At 36.5% G+C, this 16,285-nt stretch overlaps 1 protein-coding gene across 1 annotated transcript in view; it reads left to right on the forward strand.

Moving 5' to 3' along the window:
• Positions 1-955: 955 nt before the first annotated feature.
• Positions 956-16,285, forward strand: part of ADH7 (alcohol dehydrogenase 7 (class IV), mu or sigma polypeptide) — a gene marked incomplete at both ends in the record, with an annotated part of 49,760 nt that continues 34,430 nt past the window's right edge. The window contains 6 exons of the mRNA XM_080697186.1: positions 956-973; positions 4,495-4,596; positions 6,073-6,211; positions 6,495-6,582; positions 6,680-6,896; positions 10,601-10,861. Of these exons, the coding sequence (XP_080553312.1) occupies positions 956-973; positions 4,495-4,596; positions 6,073-6,211; positions 6,495-6,582; positions 6,680-6,896; positions 10,601-10,861 (825 nt within the window). The remainder of the gene's footprint in view (positions 974-4,494; positions 4,597-6,072; positions 6,212-6,494; positions 6,583-6,679; positions 6,897-10,600; positions 10,862-16,285) is intronic.

A 16,285-nucleotide genomic window follows, 5' to 3' on the forward strand; every position in this document is an offset into this window, starting at 1 on the left:
TTTCCAAAATGAAAATATAAAAATAGGTCTGGGAGTGTAGCCCGGAGGTAGAAGGGCTTCCAGGAACCCCAGTACCACCAAAAAAAAAAAAAAAAAACACCAGTAGATGTAGAAGATTCTGTTGTCTTCTATTAGGAATAGTGGCCTGCCATGGTAAACAACTACTCTAGAAGAGCTAAGCACTTGCCCAAAGTAAATGAAAGCCCTTCGAAACTCAAGAGCCTGTGTGCAGGTGGATTTCAATTCTCTCTCAGCCTCTGGGCACCTGTGCGTATCCACAAACTATATAACCATTTAAGACAACCCTGTGTATAGGTGATTTGGGGTCAGATGGTAATTTCTTTACATGCAGGGACAAGTTTTACTTAACTTTCTAAGATACCTAAAACCCATAGTCATTCATACCTAAATTATATATGTTCCCAACTCCTCTTTCTCAATCTTGACCTTCTATTCCTGTTTTTAAACATTTCCTTGAACCTACTCTCATTTATATTTAATTTTATACTTACAACAAATGAAACAGCATAATTACAAATGTGCACATATGTCCCTGTAATCAGCTATTCCTCAGAGAGAAGCTTGACTTAAGAAGTGCATAGTGCAATTTTCTGAACTGCATTGAACTGCACTAATCTGACCTATTTTTATGTTTTCCAAAATAAGGCGGATAAGAATGCTTTTGGCCCACTTGACTAGGTTTGATGACCCTCTCTGTTAGACCTCCTGGTTTGATCATAATCGTTACTGTATTTCTTTTCACAATTTGATCTGCAGAAGGGTGGGGCTCCTGGGACACGGAGGAGTTCCAAAGGCTGTGAATCATATTGCTGAAGGTGAAACTTTTGCTCCAGTCTATTTATTTGAAGAGGATGCTGTTATTTACCGGAGAGTGAACTAAGCATCAGTCAGAAAGCGCCTGTTCACAGAACCACAGAACCAAGAGGAAAACAGGATGAGTACTGCAGGAAAAGTAAGCCAGAACATTTCTGTATGCTTATTATCATGACCTAATAATGTAGGCTTGTTTTGTAGAGTTTCTGAATTTAGTAAGCTAATAAAATATTTGGTGATGTTGCTTGGGGAATGAAATGTCTGTTGCACAGGCATATGCCAGAGGAAACATTGGGTAAATTGTTTTGGAGAGTGCTAATACAAGCAAAGCTAAATTGAAAACCAGAGATGAAAGGCTTTCCAGTGAAACAGCGAATGGAAATAGAGAAGTGAGGTTTATACTGACAGTCTTATTATACTGATATTATGATTTGATTTCAGGATAGCTGGAGGTATTTATGCAGGTATTTCTGCTAAGCAAAGTGTTCCTGTAAGAGAATCAGTAGGCTCGATGCCCTGTGTTGTATATTCCCAAGTTGCTCTAGTGTTCCAGTGTAGCTAATGAAAGGAGAGGTTCCCTTCATCAAGGATTACTGGTTATTTTTCCTTCTCTTTATATTAAATTATTTCTTTTTCATTAAATAGTGAGAGACAATCATGTTAGTTTGTTAAAGCTGGCATAACAAGGTACCATGAATTAGGTGACTTAAACGTTAGAAATGTACTTGTTCATCTAGCTGGAGGCTGGCATTCTGAGACCGGTTTGCGGACAGGATCTGTTCCTTCTGAGACCTTTCTCCTAGGTGAAGGTGGCTGTCTTCTCTCTGTCTTCACATGGAAGACACTCTTTGTGTTTTAATCTTTTTCTTTTCTCTTTTCCCCTTCCTTTATTTTTTCTCCTTCCTTCCTTCCTTCCTTCCTTCCTTCCTTCCTTCCTTTCTCTTGGTACTGAAGATTGAATTCAGGGGCATTCTGCCTCCAAGCTACAGCCCCCCACTATTTTTTTCTGAAACAAGATTTCACTCCATTAAAGAGAGTCTCACTACTTGCTTAGGCTGTCCTCAAACCTGTGATCCTTCTGTTTCAGCTTTCCAAGTACTGGGATTACAGGCATGCACCACCATGCCTGGCTCTTAATCTCTTCTTATACAATCACTACTACTATTGGACTGGGGATAACCTCAATGATTTCATTTAATATATGAATTTTGAGGAGGCATAATTCAGCCCATACCAATGATCATTCTACAAAACTTGGAAAATAAAGTATAAGGGGGGAAAACAAGCTTACTCTTACATTACCACACTACTTTTCTATCCATATTTCACATATCTGGACTCATAGAATATGTAAATATTATTGTACCTTATTTTTCCAACTAAACATGAGCCTTTCCCATGCATATTACAAATAATTTATTAACATTTTCAAAATGTCTAAGAATCATTTTTAGACATTCTAGACTCATTTACAGCAGTTACTTTCATCATTCTAGTACTGTCTACATGTTTCCCTTAACATTAGTGCTATGATGACCATTAATATTGATTAAAATTTTTATGCATTAAGCACTTCCATAAGGTAGGTCTTTTAAAAATGGAATTGTGGGGGTGGAAGTATCCAGATATTTGTGAGTTTCTTGACATACACTGTAAACTACCTTCCAAGGGAGTTGACATAAATGAGATTAGATTTTTATCATCTTCTCATGATTCCTGTGTGTATTCTCAAGTAAAAAGTCATTATTGACTTGGTAGGCAGAGAAATGGACCTCCTTATTTTTATTTAAAAATAGACTTTTTATGATTGAGAACAAACATTTTACAAATATGTTAACTTGCTTTATTTTTCTCCTTAAATCTTACCCGGCATCTCCTGGGTTGGGAGTATATCCGGGGTGGAAAGGGTTAGCAGGAGAGGTCTTAATGCTTTTCTTACAAATTTGATTAGGCATTGTAGAGGTCAACCAAGGTAACTTTCATCAATTTTACTTTAAATATTCTTCCCTTGGGCCTACTGCTTCCAATTTGGAAAAGTTGCTTACTGTTTCTCAACGTGTAAAATTTTCCTTCTGAGGAATTGCTATTTCCTTTATGACTTTTTCTATCATTTTAAGCATAAAAATTCCTCTATGCTCTATGTTATTGATATTTATACCTTCACCAGTTGATAAAATAGTTTAATTTTGAAAATAAATTTTAACTGTGAATCTATCTGGAATCAGATTGGGAATGTGGTATGAAATTTATGAATTCAATGTTGGCAGTATTATGCTGCAACCCAAAACATTTTCCTTAGCAAGCGGGGGGTGAATATCAAATGGAGACATCAGTGGTGTTCAGTCACTCATCTGTCCCCAGCATATTGAATCTCTTTGCATTTACATTGAATCTCATTTACATTGAATCTCTTTGCAAAAGAGCTAGTTAATAATCTAAAAGAGCCCTCTGAGAGGGTTGCCTTAGTTGACAAGTAAAATGAGAGAATGAGAACACATTTTGCATCAGAACAGATTGATTAAAGTGTTTTATAGGATTCCAAGACAGATTTGGGAGTGAGGTGGTAGTATGGTTGTCTGTCTCTTCCCCCTTCTCCTTTTCCTTTTCCTTTTCCTTCTCCTTCTCCTTCTCCTTCTCCTTCTCCTTCTTCTCTTCTCTCTCTTTCTCCTCTATCAGAATTTGATAACCTTAGAAAAGCCATTTACTTGAATAACCCTAGGAAAACTAGTTAAATGACAAAAGTTTAGTCACTGAGAATTTCCCACTTTTTCAGCATGAAAAGCTCTAAATTGCCTAACAATGAAGACATACTGGCAGAAAGTGAGCATGGTGCAACAAGGGCTACAGAGACCCAAAGATGCAGGTTATGTCATCTGATATACTTCATGATGCACTTCATGGCTTTCCTGGTTCCCTTCATCTCTTACTGTGCTAATTGTTCTTCACCACTGCTACATGGTTAGATGCAGCATTTAATACTACCTTAAATTCTTAGTCAAATCAGTGGCATTTTATGTTTTACAGAGTCATCCTTTGTAAATAAGAGATACAAAGGAAAGAGTTTTGTTAGTCTAAGCTGGGCATGATGGCTCATGCTTGTGGTCCCAGGACTCAGAAGGCTGAAACAGGAGGATCACAGCAACTTGGCAAGGCCCTCACAATATAGTGACACTCTGTTTCAAAATAAAAAATGACACAGAGCTGGAGATGTAGCTCTGAGGTAGAATGCTTCTGGGTCAATCCCCAGTAACAAACACATACACACACAGGAATTTTGTTAGCTTATTGCATTTGAAGTTGTAACAAAAGAAACTAGTTTATTGGAATATCACATGAACACCAGCAAACCCAACCTGAAACTGAAAAACAAGCAAACGAAAAACAAAATTCCGGAAAAGGTATACCTCAGATATATTTTAGCCCTGTACCTATATAATTATGGATCAATAATCATTTTCTCTCTGGCCTGCATTTCTTATACTTTAGACAAAGCTTTGCTCAGGGTGAGCTATAAGGCTTAAAATTTCTAGCATTCAATGAAAAAAATTCTGAGATAATTAGAGTATTACATGTGATCTTCTGTTCATATTACTATTATGTTACATTCTGTGTTTATAAAGACGTAATTAGGAGTCATTACAACACTTGGCAATCTCTTAGGTTATTAGGTGCAAAGCAGCTGTGCTATGGGAACAGAACAAACCCTTCTCCATTGAGGAAATAGAAGTCGCACCACCAAAGGCTAAGGAAGTTCGAATCAAGGTAAGAGAGGGCCTTGGAGTAGTTCAGCCTGTAATGTTGCTCTTATATTGGGAAAGATTATTGTGAGGCTGGAGTCTTAAATAAGGAGATGTTTCCAAATTTTGGACCTTAATTCTACCACTGATTCTTGTATATTGTTAAGGAAACACTCATCCTGGCTATGAAGTTAATGAGTTTATTTTTCGATAAAAAACAACAGTGCTAATCTTTATTAAAGGTTTCTCTTGTTTAATTTTTCATAAAATACAGTCAATAGTCATGACTAATGACTTCTTTTAAAATCTTCAAGAGTCAGGTTGTATTGAGAGTACTATTTGTAAACAATGAGGAACTCATTTGTGCCTGAGAAAGGAGAATTTCCTGGAGTGTCCACACACTCCTCTAGACAGAGCCTGACCTTTGGTTTGCTGAGTAGGCATTGCTGACAATCTTTCTCTGACCCTTTTCCATCTGATCATTGTAATAACAGTAAAATTTTGTTCCTCAGTGATATATATATATATATATATATATATATATATTTATTTATTTATTATTTGTTTGTTTTGGTGATTCTAGGGATTGAACCCAGGGCATTCTACCTTTGAGCTATACCCCCAGATATATATATATATATATATTTTTTCAACTGGATATGGAGCTGCTATTAAAACTGGAAAGGAATATATATATATATATATATTATATAATAAAATATATATTATATATAAATATAATATATATATATATATGTGTGTGTGTGTGTGTGTGTGTGTGTGTGTGTGTGTGTACTGAGGGTGGAACCCATAGGCTTTATACCTCTGGGCTGTACTCCCAGACCTATTTTATATTTTTTTGTTTGGAAACAGGGTCTCAATAAGTTGCTGAAAGCCTCACTAAGTAGCTGAGGCTGGCTTCAAACCTGTGCAATTCTCCTGTTTCAGCCTCCCAAGCGAGGGGACTACAAGTGTGCGACACCACGCCCAGCTATTTATTTATTCTTAAAACAGGATCTTGCTAGGTTACTGAAGGTCTCATCACCTTGCTGAGCTAGGTCCCAGACTTGCAGTCCTCCTGTCTCAGCCTCCCACTTACTGGGATTACAGATGTGTGCCACCGTGCCCAGCTCCTCACTTATCATCTTATATGACATTCCATCTACCCTACATTAATAGAGTTTTAGGAGGACCCAGATAGAAAAATCACTTTTGCACTAATCACATGTGATGTCTGCATTCTGGATCCCTCAAAGAGTACCAGCTGACTACAGAAAAGCACCAAGATTCAAAGTAGGGCCAGAGTCAGAAATACTGTCAATCTGCTGATTGATTTTGGGCACTTTGGTTGATTTGGGCACCTTGAAGAGTGAGCACTATTCTATTAGACTATGATATGGAATAAACAATTTTAATCTCTTTATGACCACGTTTAATCATTTCCCAAATATAAAATGACCAGTTTTCTGGTTGGTACGATTTTTGTTTTGTTTCAACACAGATTTTGGCCACAGGAATCTGTCGCACAGATGACCATGTCATAAAAGGAGCAATGGTGTCTAAATTTCCAGTGATTGTGGGGCATGAAGCAACAGGGATTGTAGAGAGCATTGGAGAAGGAGTCACTACAGTGAAACCAGGTGTGCAGATGTCAAATCGCAAGTTATAAATAAACAGGTTCTGAGTATCCTATCAAAAAATAGCATACACTAGGAATTATTAGAGAGATTCCTAACCTACTTTGGGGAAATAAAAAGATACAAGAATGGGTTGTACTGAGTAATGCTTAATTTGGCAAGACTTCAACTTTTAGCAAGCAAACCTTATGGTGCTCACAAAAGTAAAACTTTTAAGAAATTTGTTTATGTAGCATGGGCTCAATTCACATTTTTTTATTTCATATTTTAATGATTTTCCCTCCAGGTGACAAAGTCATCCCTCTCTTTCTGCCACAGTGTAGAGAATGCAATGCTTGCTGTAACCCGGATGGCAATCTTTGCGTTAGGAGCGAGTAGGTTTCAGTCATTTTTACTCTAATGTCATTTAAGTTGTTCCTATGCTGATTGTTAATAGAATAAACTAATATGTGTGCTTGACGTGTAAAATAGTGTTACAGGTCGTGGAGTACTGGCTGATGGCACCACCAGATTTATGTGCAAGGGCAAGCCAGTTTATCACTTCATGAACACCAGTACATTTACTGAGTACACAGTGGTGGATGAATCTTCTGTTGCTAAGATCGATGATACAGCTCCTCCTGAGAAAGTCTGTTTAATTGGTTGTGGATTTTCAACTGGATATGGAGCTGCTATTAAAACTGGCAAGGTAAGAAATAGGGTAGATCCCCTCCCTCCCTTCTTCCCCCCCCCCCTCTCCTTCCCTCCCTTCCTTTCTTCCTTCCAACAATTATTTTCTTGGAATCTTGAAAATATGTGAAAATAAGCACACAAAAATTCTGAAAACATGTGTATTTTCAGGCTATATAAAATCAGAGAAAGAAAAAAATCAGATTAAAAATTTCATTTCTAAAAACATTGAAATAAAATTTCTAGATTTACTTTTTGTTTTCTTTACCTCTCCCTTAAGTTCGATTTCTAAAATTCTGATTTGCATCTAAAATTAATCTTTTTTGTTTTATACACACACACACACACACACACACACACACACACACACATATATATATACATATATATATATTTAAGCTCCTCACTGTATAGCATTCCACTATAGCAGCTCTAGAAAAAGAATTTTATATATAAAATTATATATAAATTATATATATAAAAATTATATATATATATATATATATATATATTTCTTTTTCTAGAGCTGCTAGAGTGGAATGCTATACAGTGAGGAGCTTAAATAACAAAAATTTATTCTCAAAGTTCTGAAGGCCAGAAGTCCAGAGTCAATGTGTCCGCAGGGCTGGTTCCTTCTGAGGCTTCTGAGGGAAGGGCCTCTCCAGGCCCTCTCCTCTTGGCCCATCATCTCCCATGTCTCAGTCATATCATCTTTCCTGTATACACATACCTCATATCCAAAGTTCCTTTTTTTTATAAGGATACTAGTCATGTACTAGGGATGGAACCCGGAGGCCTTCTACCTCCAGGCTACACCCCATCCTATTTTTTTATATTTTGTTTGGAAACGGGGTCTCACTAAGTTTCTGAGAGCCTTGCTGAGTAGCTGAGGCTGGATTCGAATATGCACAATCCTCTTTTCTCAGCCTCCCAAGTACTGGGATTACAAGCATGTGCCACCTTGCAGGTCATGATTATTTCTTTAATACGTGTGTCCCAAGTCCTAAACTCTGATCATATCTTTAGTCCTCTCTACCAGACCATAAGCCCAGAAAGGCATTAGCCAAGTCTTCTTCATTTAACTGTATGTTTAAGCAAAGAAACTGAGCCTGAAATAAAGATTCGTTTTGGAAAAGAATATATTAACAAATATAACAAGGGAATAGTCAAATATGTGGAAGAACAAAAATGAGGAGGCTTATGAAAAACATATGCATAAATGTTGAGGTAGATATATTTGTTCCATACATGAGTTCAAGATAGGTCTAAAGCTTAGAACGTATAACATTAGCATGCATGCCCATACCCATAACATATATTACTTACCAGTTGCTTCTAGATTTTCTATTACTTACCAGTTGCTTCTAGATTTTCTTGGCAAGACCTTGGAGATAGGATATTCCTCCTTTAAGATCTTCCATTAGAATTTTCAGCCAATATAGATATAAAAGGAGTACATTTTATATAGTTCCATATTATTATTTATAATTGTTCTTATTGTACTTGATGCATTGGTATTACATTAGAATTTGACTAATATACTATTTACCAAAACATTTGCCACTTTTAAATGTGATTTTTCCTGATAGTTATATCTTAAGACAAATAACATGAATAAGCATTCATTTTTGTGCTTGCCTATGATAATATGCCAAACTCTCAATATGAGTACATATCTGTGGTCCCCCAAGCCCCCCCAATTTTGATGATTCAATAGAAGGTTTTAAGAAGTCATAAAAGTTGTTATACTTAGGTAATAATTTATTCAAGTGAATGAATATAGATTAAAATTAGCAAAGAAAAAAGACACAGGGAGAGACCAGGCACAGCTTCTGGGTGTCCTCTCTCAGGGTGTTACATGGACAATGCTTAAATCTCCCAGCAACATGCTAGGAAAATAGACAATTTTCAACAAGGTAAGCTCACCTGTGTCCAGAAATTTCATTGGGAATCAAAAACATAGACATGCAGCATCTACATGATTAACCTCAGCCTCGGACCCCAGCTCAACCCCAGCCACTTCTCCAAAGGTCAACTTAATAGCCCACAGCCCCAGGCACAAAAACAGGCATTCACTATGAATCACGCTGTTAGCATAAACTATCTGTCTTGGCCCCATGTCTCATTATACAGGAGACTCTTACCAGGAAGAATGCTTCAAGGACTCAAAAGTTATCTCTCAAGGACTGGTCAAGGGCCAGTCCTAAAGACCTTTGTTTTCAAAGGTGAAATAAAAAAAATATATATATATATATATATATAATATATTTCAATTACATATATATATATTATTGAGGAAAACTATGACATCAGCATGATGAAGTAAAACAATAGCAAAAAGTACAGCCTTGCTATGTTTTAATAATTTTAAATGACCTATAATTGGTACTCTTATTTTACACATGGCTTTTTTCTATAGTATCACTAATGTAGATAATGCATTATACATCTTAACAACTAGTTTCCATTCATTAGAAAAGGGAGATTGAAAAGGGGGGATGATATTTTGAAGAGGAACATCTGAAGTTAACAGAAACTGTGGCCATGATCCACTTAAAGGCTCAGAGGCAAAGTAATGGGAGGATCAAGACACTATTGCTAAGGCCTAGGAAGAAGTCTTTAATTACAGAGCTAGGATTATATGATTTGTATCTAAATTTAGAACCTGAAATTCAAGCCATTAACAAAAAATTTGTCTTAAATATAAAGAATGGAACTAGCAGATAAACTGGATAAAAAGCAAGGAGTGTCCAGTTGAGTTTGTGGTGTAAGATGCTGGCTTTCAAAAATCCAGCAGTAATGAGAATGAATAAGTAAATGGCTGAATGATACTGGAGGAATGACTACCTAATTCTAAAGATTCAAACTTCAAAACTAAACTGCAGGATTTGGATGCTATCACTGCAAATAAAACTCATGGAGAGTGGGCACACAAAATTCTGAGGTTCTCTGGAGTCTTTCTACAGGTAAAAACACTTAAAAACACGTGCTTACACACAGACACACAGATGATTTCTTTAGATACTTCCTACAAGGGAGAACAAAGCCAAAAAATCAGATGGTTTGAAAACCCATCTATGCCTTTGTAGTTAAGAAAAAAAAAAAAGATCACAATAAGAATCATTCCCATTCTATGGGTTTTCCTAAGTCCCCAAGGCTTTCTGTCACTCGATTGGTATGGAGTTCTTCTGGCAGGAAAATGACTTTTGGCTGGGCCCCTTCTTAGCATAGCATAGGACTGGGTGAAAATACCCCAATTGATTTAACTACATTTCCCTCTTGGAGCTGCCTGTGGATCATCATCATTGGATTATAACAGGGATCTTAAACTTTGTTAAAAACCAATTTATTCCCAAGTCATGGTTATTCAGAAAATCTTAAGCAGACTGAACTTACAAGAGATTTAACATGAAGAAAGACAATCCTGCTGTGAGGGTGTGTGATGCCAAGAAGGCTGCAGAAGTTCCCACTATTCCTGGAAGAGGTAGCCATTTAGGGAGGTTCCCATTTATTTGGCAAACACTCTTTTCCTTTAGGCAAGTACTCCTTTCATCAGACATTCTGCTTCTCTGTGTGTTTCTAATCTTCTTTGTGACATGATCATAGAAGAAGTCATCCAGTTCTAGGGACATCCTAACCTAATCATGTTTCTAATACTAAAGGTATTTTTCTGGGTTCTCGTTGTCCCTAATGATAACACTTACAGGAGCCTTCTCTCCACAGGTCACCCCTGGTTCCACTTGCGTGGTCTTTGGCCTGGGAGGAGTTGGGCTGTCTGTCATCATGGGATGTAAGTCAGCAGGTGCCTCCAGGATCATTGGAATTGACCTCAACAAGGACAAATTTGAGAAGGCTCTGGCTGTAGGAGCCACTGAGTGTATCAGTCCCAAGGACTTCACCAAGCCCATTAGTGAGGTGCTGTCAGAAATGACAGGCAACACTGTGAAATATACTTTTGAAGTTATTGGGCGTCTTGAAACCATGGTAAGAATCAAGATTCAAGAAGCCACAAAATGCCCATGCTATTAGACATGCACAGGTGAAACTCATGTCCCATAGCTTTATTAACAAGATTTGGTGCATATTAGGAAGAACATCTGATATCTTATTTTTTGTGACTGACTAATATCACTTAGCATAATGTCCTCCAGTTCCATCCATTTCCCTGTAATGATGTAATTGTGTTTCTATTTATAGCTGAGTAAAATTCCATTGTGTATATATCCCCTAGTTTTGTAATCCATTCATCTGTTGATGGACATCTTAGCTGATTCCATAGTTTGGCAATGGTAAATTGTGCAGCTAGGAACTCAGATACACATGCATTAGTTTAGTAATTGGGTTACCATTCTTTTGGGTAGATACCCAGAAGTGGTATTGCTGGAACATAAGGTAAGTTTGCTCCCATTCCTCTGAGGATCCTCCATACAGTTTTCCCAAGTGGTTGCACTCATTTGCAATCCCACTAACCATGTATTAGGTTTCCTACTTCTCCACATTCTTGCCAGAATTTGTTGTTGTTTGTGGTTTTTTTTTTTTTATGGTACTGGGGATGGAACCAAGGGGCTTTCTACTTCCTGGCTATACTCCCAGACCTATTTTATATTTTATTTGGAAACAGAGTGTCACTAAGTTGCTGAGAGCCTCACTAAGTAGCTGAGGCTGGCTTTGAACCTGTGCGATCCTCCTGTCTCAGACTCCTAAGTACTAGAATTATAAGCATGCACCACCATGCCGGACTGTGGGTTTTTTATTTTTTTGGGATATGAATATTATTTTTCTTTGGAGCACTGCAAATTGGTTCATTTCTTAAAAGTTTTTATTGGTTCATTGTAGTCATACATCTTAATGAGGTACAAGATGGTGGAGATATACATGTACACATCACCCAATTAACCCTTACCCAACTTCTGCCCCATTCCCTCCTCCTCCCTCCCTCTTATGTTTGGCTTAGTGATTGAAATTTATATGTTTGTTAAAGTATATTTTTGTTAAAGTATATGTTTGTTAAAGTATATAAAGCATTAGAAAATTTCCCTCTTCCCCCTCCCATCCCCTCAGGTCACCTTATTTGATCATCTCTACCATCTTCTTCATCTGGAGTTCCTTCTATAACCTATTTTCTCCCTAGCTTTCACATATTAGGGAGAACATTTGATATCTTATTTTTAGTGACTGACTAATCTCACTTAGCATAATAATATCCTCCAGTTCCATCCATTTTCCTGTAATGATGTAATTGTGTTTTTCTTTATGGCTGAGTAAAATTCCATTGTGTACATATCCCCTAGTTTTATAATCCATCCATCTGTTGATGAACATCTTGGCTGGTTCCATAGTTGGGCAATGGTGACTTGTGCTGTTATGAACATAGATATGCACACATTAGTTTGGTAGTTTGGTTTCTATTCTTTTGAGTATTTACCCAGAAGTGGTATTGTTGGATCATATAATAAGTTTGTTCCCATTCTGATGATCCTTCATACTGTTTTCCAAAGTGTTTGCACTAATTTGCAATCCCACCAACAATGTATTAGAGTTTCCACTTCTTCACATCCTTGTCAGCATTTGTTGTTGTTTGTGGGTTTTTTTTTTTTGTATGTGAATAATTTTTCTTTTTCTTTAGAGCACAGCAAATTTGTTCATTCTTGTTTAAATTTTTTTTATTGGTGTATTGTAGTCATAAATCTTAATGGGGTACAAGATGGTGGAGACATACATGCACACCTCACCCAATTAGCTCTTACCCAGTTCCCGCCCCATTCCCTTCCCCTCCCTACTTCTCATGTCTGGCTTAGTGATTGAAATTGATACTTTTTTTAAAGAACATCATGCACACTAGAAAATTTCCCTCTTCTCCCCTCCCATACCCTCAGTTAGGTCTACTTATTTGCTCATCTATAAAATCTCTTTCTTTGACTAGAGTTCCTCCTATGACCCATTTTATCCCTAGCTTTTGCATATTAGGAAGAGCATCTATTTCTTAATTTTTTTTTAGTAACTGACTAATTTCACTTAGCATAATGTCCTCCAGTTCCATTCCATTTCCCTGTAAATGACATAATTGTGTTTCTCTTTATGGCTGAGTAAAATTCCATTGTGTACATATTCCATAGTTGTGAATCCATTCATCTCTTGATGGGCATTTTGACTGGTTCCATACTTTGGCAATTGTGAATTGTGTGGCTATGAACATAAATGTGCATGCATTAGTTTGGTTTGGTTTCCTTTCTTTTGGGTAGAAGTGGTATTGCTGGATCATATGTTAAGTTTGTTCCCATTTTTCTGAGGATCCTCCATACAGTTTTCCAAAGTGGTTGCACTAACTTGCAGTCCTACCAACAAAGTATTAGAGTTCCTACTTCTCTACATCCTTGTCAGCATTTGTTGTTGTTTGTGTTTTGAATGATTGCCATTCTAGTTAGAGTTAGGTGAAATTTTAGGGTACTTTTGATTTGCATCTCTCTGATTGCTAATGATGTTGACCATTTTTTATACATTTATTGACGATTTGAATTCTTCTTTTGTGAAGTGTCTAATTTAGTTCACTTGCCCATTTTTTAAATTGGGTTTTTTGTTTTCTTAGTGCTGAGTTTCTTGAGTTCTCTGTGTTCTAAGTATTAGTCCTCTACCAGAAGAGTATTTGGCACAAATCTTCTTCCATTCTGTTGGCTCTTGTTTGAGGTTCTTGACAGTTTTTTTTGCTGTACAGAAGCTCTTCAGTTTCATTCAATCCCACATATTGATTTGTCTTTTAGTTTCATGTGCCTTTGGGGTCTTGTTGAGAAAGGTTTTACCTGTGCCTATGTGTTGCAGTATTGGACCTATGCCCTCTCCAATGAACCTCAAGGTCTCTGGTTTAATTTCCAAGTCTTTGATCCATCTTGAATTCACTCTTGTGCAGGGTGAGAAACTGGGATACATTTTCATTTTTCTGCATATGGTTAATCAGTTTTGCCAACACCATTTGTTGAACAAGCTATCTTTTTTCCAGTGTATATTTTTGGCCCCTTTGTCAAAAATCAACTGGCTGTAAGTGTGTGCATTTGTTTTCATGTCTTCTGTTCTACTCTATTGGTTTGTATCTGTTTTTGCATCATTACCATGCTGATTTTATTACTATGGCTTTGTAGTATATTTTATTTATTTATTTATTTATTTATTTATTTATTTATTGGTGGTACTGGGGTTTCTGGAAACCCTTCTTCCTCCAGGCTACACTCCCAGACCCATTTTATATTTTTATTTGGAAACTGGGTCTCTTAAGCCAGCAAGGCTGGCTTTGAACCCAAGCACATGGATTACAAGCATGCGCCACCACGCTCAGCTGTAGTATAGTTTAAAGTCAAGTATTCTGACTCCTCCTGCATGGTTTTTGTTGCTAAAAGGTACATTGGTTTTTCTGGAGTTTTTTGTTGTTGTTGTTGTTGTTGTTCCAAATGAATTTAAGGACCTTTTTTCCTATGTCTGTGAGGAATTACCTTGGTAAATTAATGGGTATAGCATTGAATCTGTAGATTGCTTTTGGGAGTATGGCATTTTGATGATATATGTGCTGCCTATCCATGATATTTCCAATTTCTCAGGTCTTCTTTTATTTCTTTCTTCAGTGTTTTATAATTTTCTTTGTAGAGGTCTTTTACCTCCTTGGTTGTTTATTCCTAAGTATTTTATTTTTTTGTGAGATAACCTGAGTGGAAGTGTTTTCTGGATTTTTTTTCCAGTGGATTTATGGTTGGTATACAGAAAAACTTCTGATTTTTAAAGACTGATTTTGTATCCAGACACTTTGCTGAATTTGTTCATAAATTCTGTAAGCCTTTAGGTTGAGTTTTTGGGTCTTCTAGGTATAGCATCATGTCGTCTGCAAATAGTAAAGTTTAAATTCTTCTTTTTCTATTTGTACTCCTTTGGTTTCCTTTTCTTGCCTTATTTCTCTGGCTAGAGTTTCAAGTACTGTATTGTAAAGAAGTGGTGATAATGGACATCCTTGTCTTATTCCTGTTTTTAGGGAAAATTCTCAAAGTTTTACCCTATTTTAAATGATGTTGGCTGTGGACCAACATTGGTATGTTCTTTCTATTCTGATTCTCTGCAATGCTTTTAACATAAATGGATGTTAGATTTTGTCCAATGCTTTTTCAATGTCTATTGAAATGATCATATGATTTTTGTCTTTGTTTCTGTTTATGTGATAAATTACATGGTTTCTAATTGGTTTGTCTCTGAATGTCACTTTGTCTCTTATTTTTGTATCTTTTAAGATTTCCTCCTTGGTTTCTACATAAGCCAGTGTTACTATTATGTGGCATGGTGAACCTTTTCTCTCAGCTTGTCTAAAGGGGGTTCTGTAAGTTTCCTGTACCTGTATAACAACCTCTTGCTCTATGTTTGGAAAATGTTCTAATATTACTTTTTTGAAAAAATTGTTGATCCCTTTAGTTTCACCTTCTTTTCCCTCTTCTATGCCAATATATGGGCCCATATTTCTTCAATATCCAATTCATGCTGTCAAATTATTTTTCTAGGTTATATACTATGCATTCATTTTTGGAGTGATCATCTTCTAGGAGCGAGACTCTATTCTACATGTAGTCTAATTGGTTGCTTGTAGTTTGAATTGATGCCTTCATTTCAATAATTGCATCCTTTATTTCTTCCAGACTCTCTCTAAATTCTTTTATGAAATACTGTATTATTTCTACCATTACATTCCTGATTTGACCTTCTGGAGATCTCTGCAATTCTGTGTTGTCAGGTTCTACTATTGTGATGTTGTGGGAGCTCATTGTTTCCTTGTTATTTTTCCTAATGATTTCAGAAGTTTTTATCTGTTGCTTTTGATAAATTTTTCTCAATTTCTATGTGTCAGCTACTATATCCAAGGACAAGTTGCATTGTATTCAAAGTGAAGGTTGAGTGAGAAGGGAAGTGAAGTCATAAATGCAAGAATAGGGTAATATCATAGATAGAACCTAATAGAATTAGAGTATGAGTTTGTTAAGGCAGTATATAGTAGAGATTAGAGATAGTGAATATGTAGTAGTATTCTAGTAACCAATGTAGAGTTTTTAGTATAGTGATATGAAGTGTTTTTAATACAGACAAGAAAGAGGTAAGAGGAGAGAAAAATGAAACAAGAAATAAAAGGGATAGAGAGAAGAGAGTAGGTATGTACAAGGAAAGAAGCTTGGGAGAGAGATTGGGAAGAGAATAAACAAACAGGCATATACACTCACACACACACAAAAAAAACCCCAAAAAACCAAAACAACACCAACAATAAATTAATGCAACCCTACAAATATATGAATATTCAGTAGACTGGGCCTCTGCAGTCTCTCTGTGCAGACACCAAGCGCCACCCTCACCTTTCCTGCTGCAATCCTGGTTCTCTGATTCTTCCTC

This window comes from Muscardinus avellanarius (genome assembly GCF_963383645.1).
Source record: "Muscardinus avellanarius genome assembly, chromosome: 6".
Taxonomy (NCBI): domain Eukaryota; kingdom Metazoa; phylum Chordata; class Mammalia; order Rodentia; family Gliridae; genus Muscardinus; species Muscardinus avellanarius.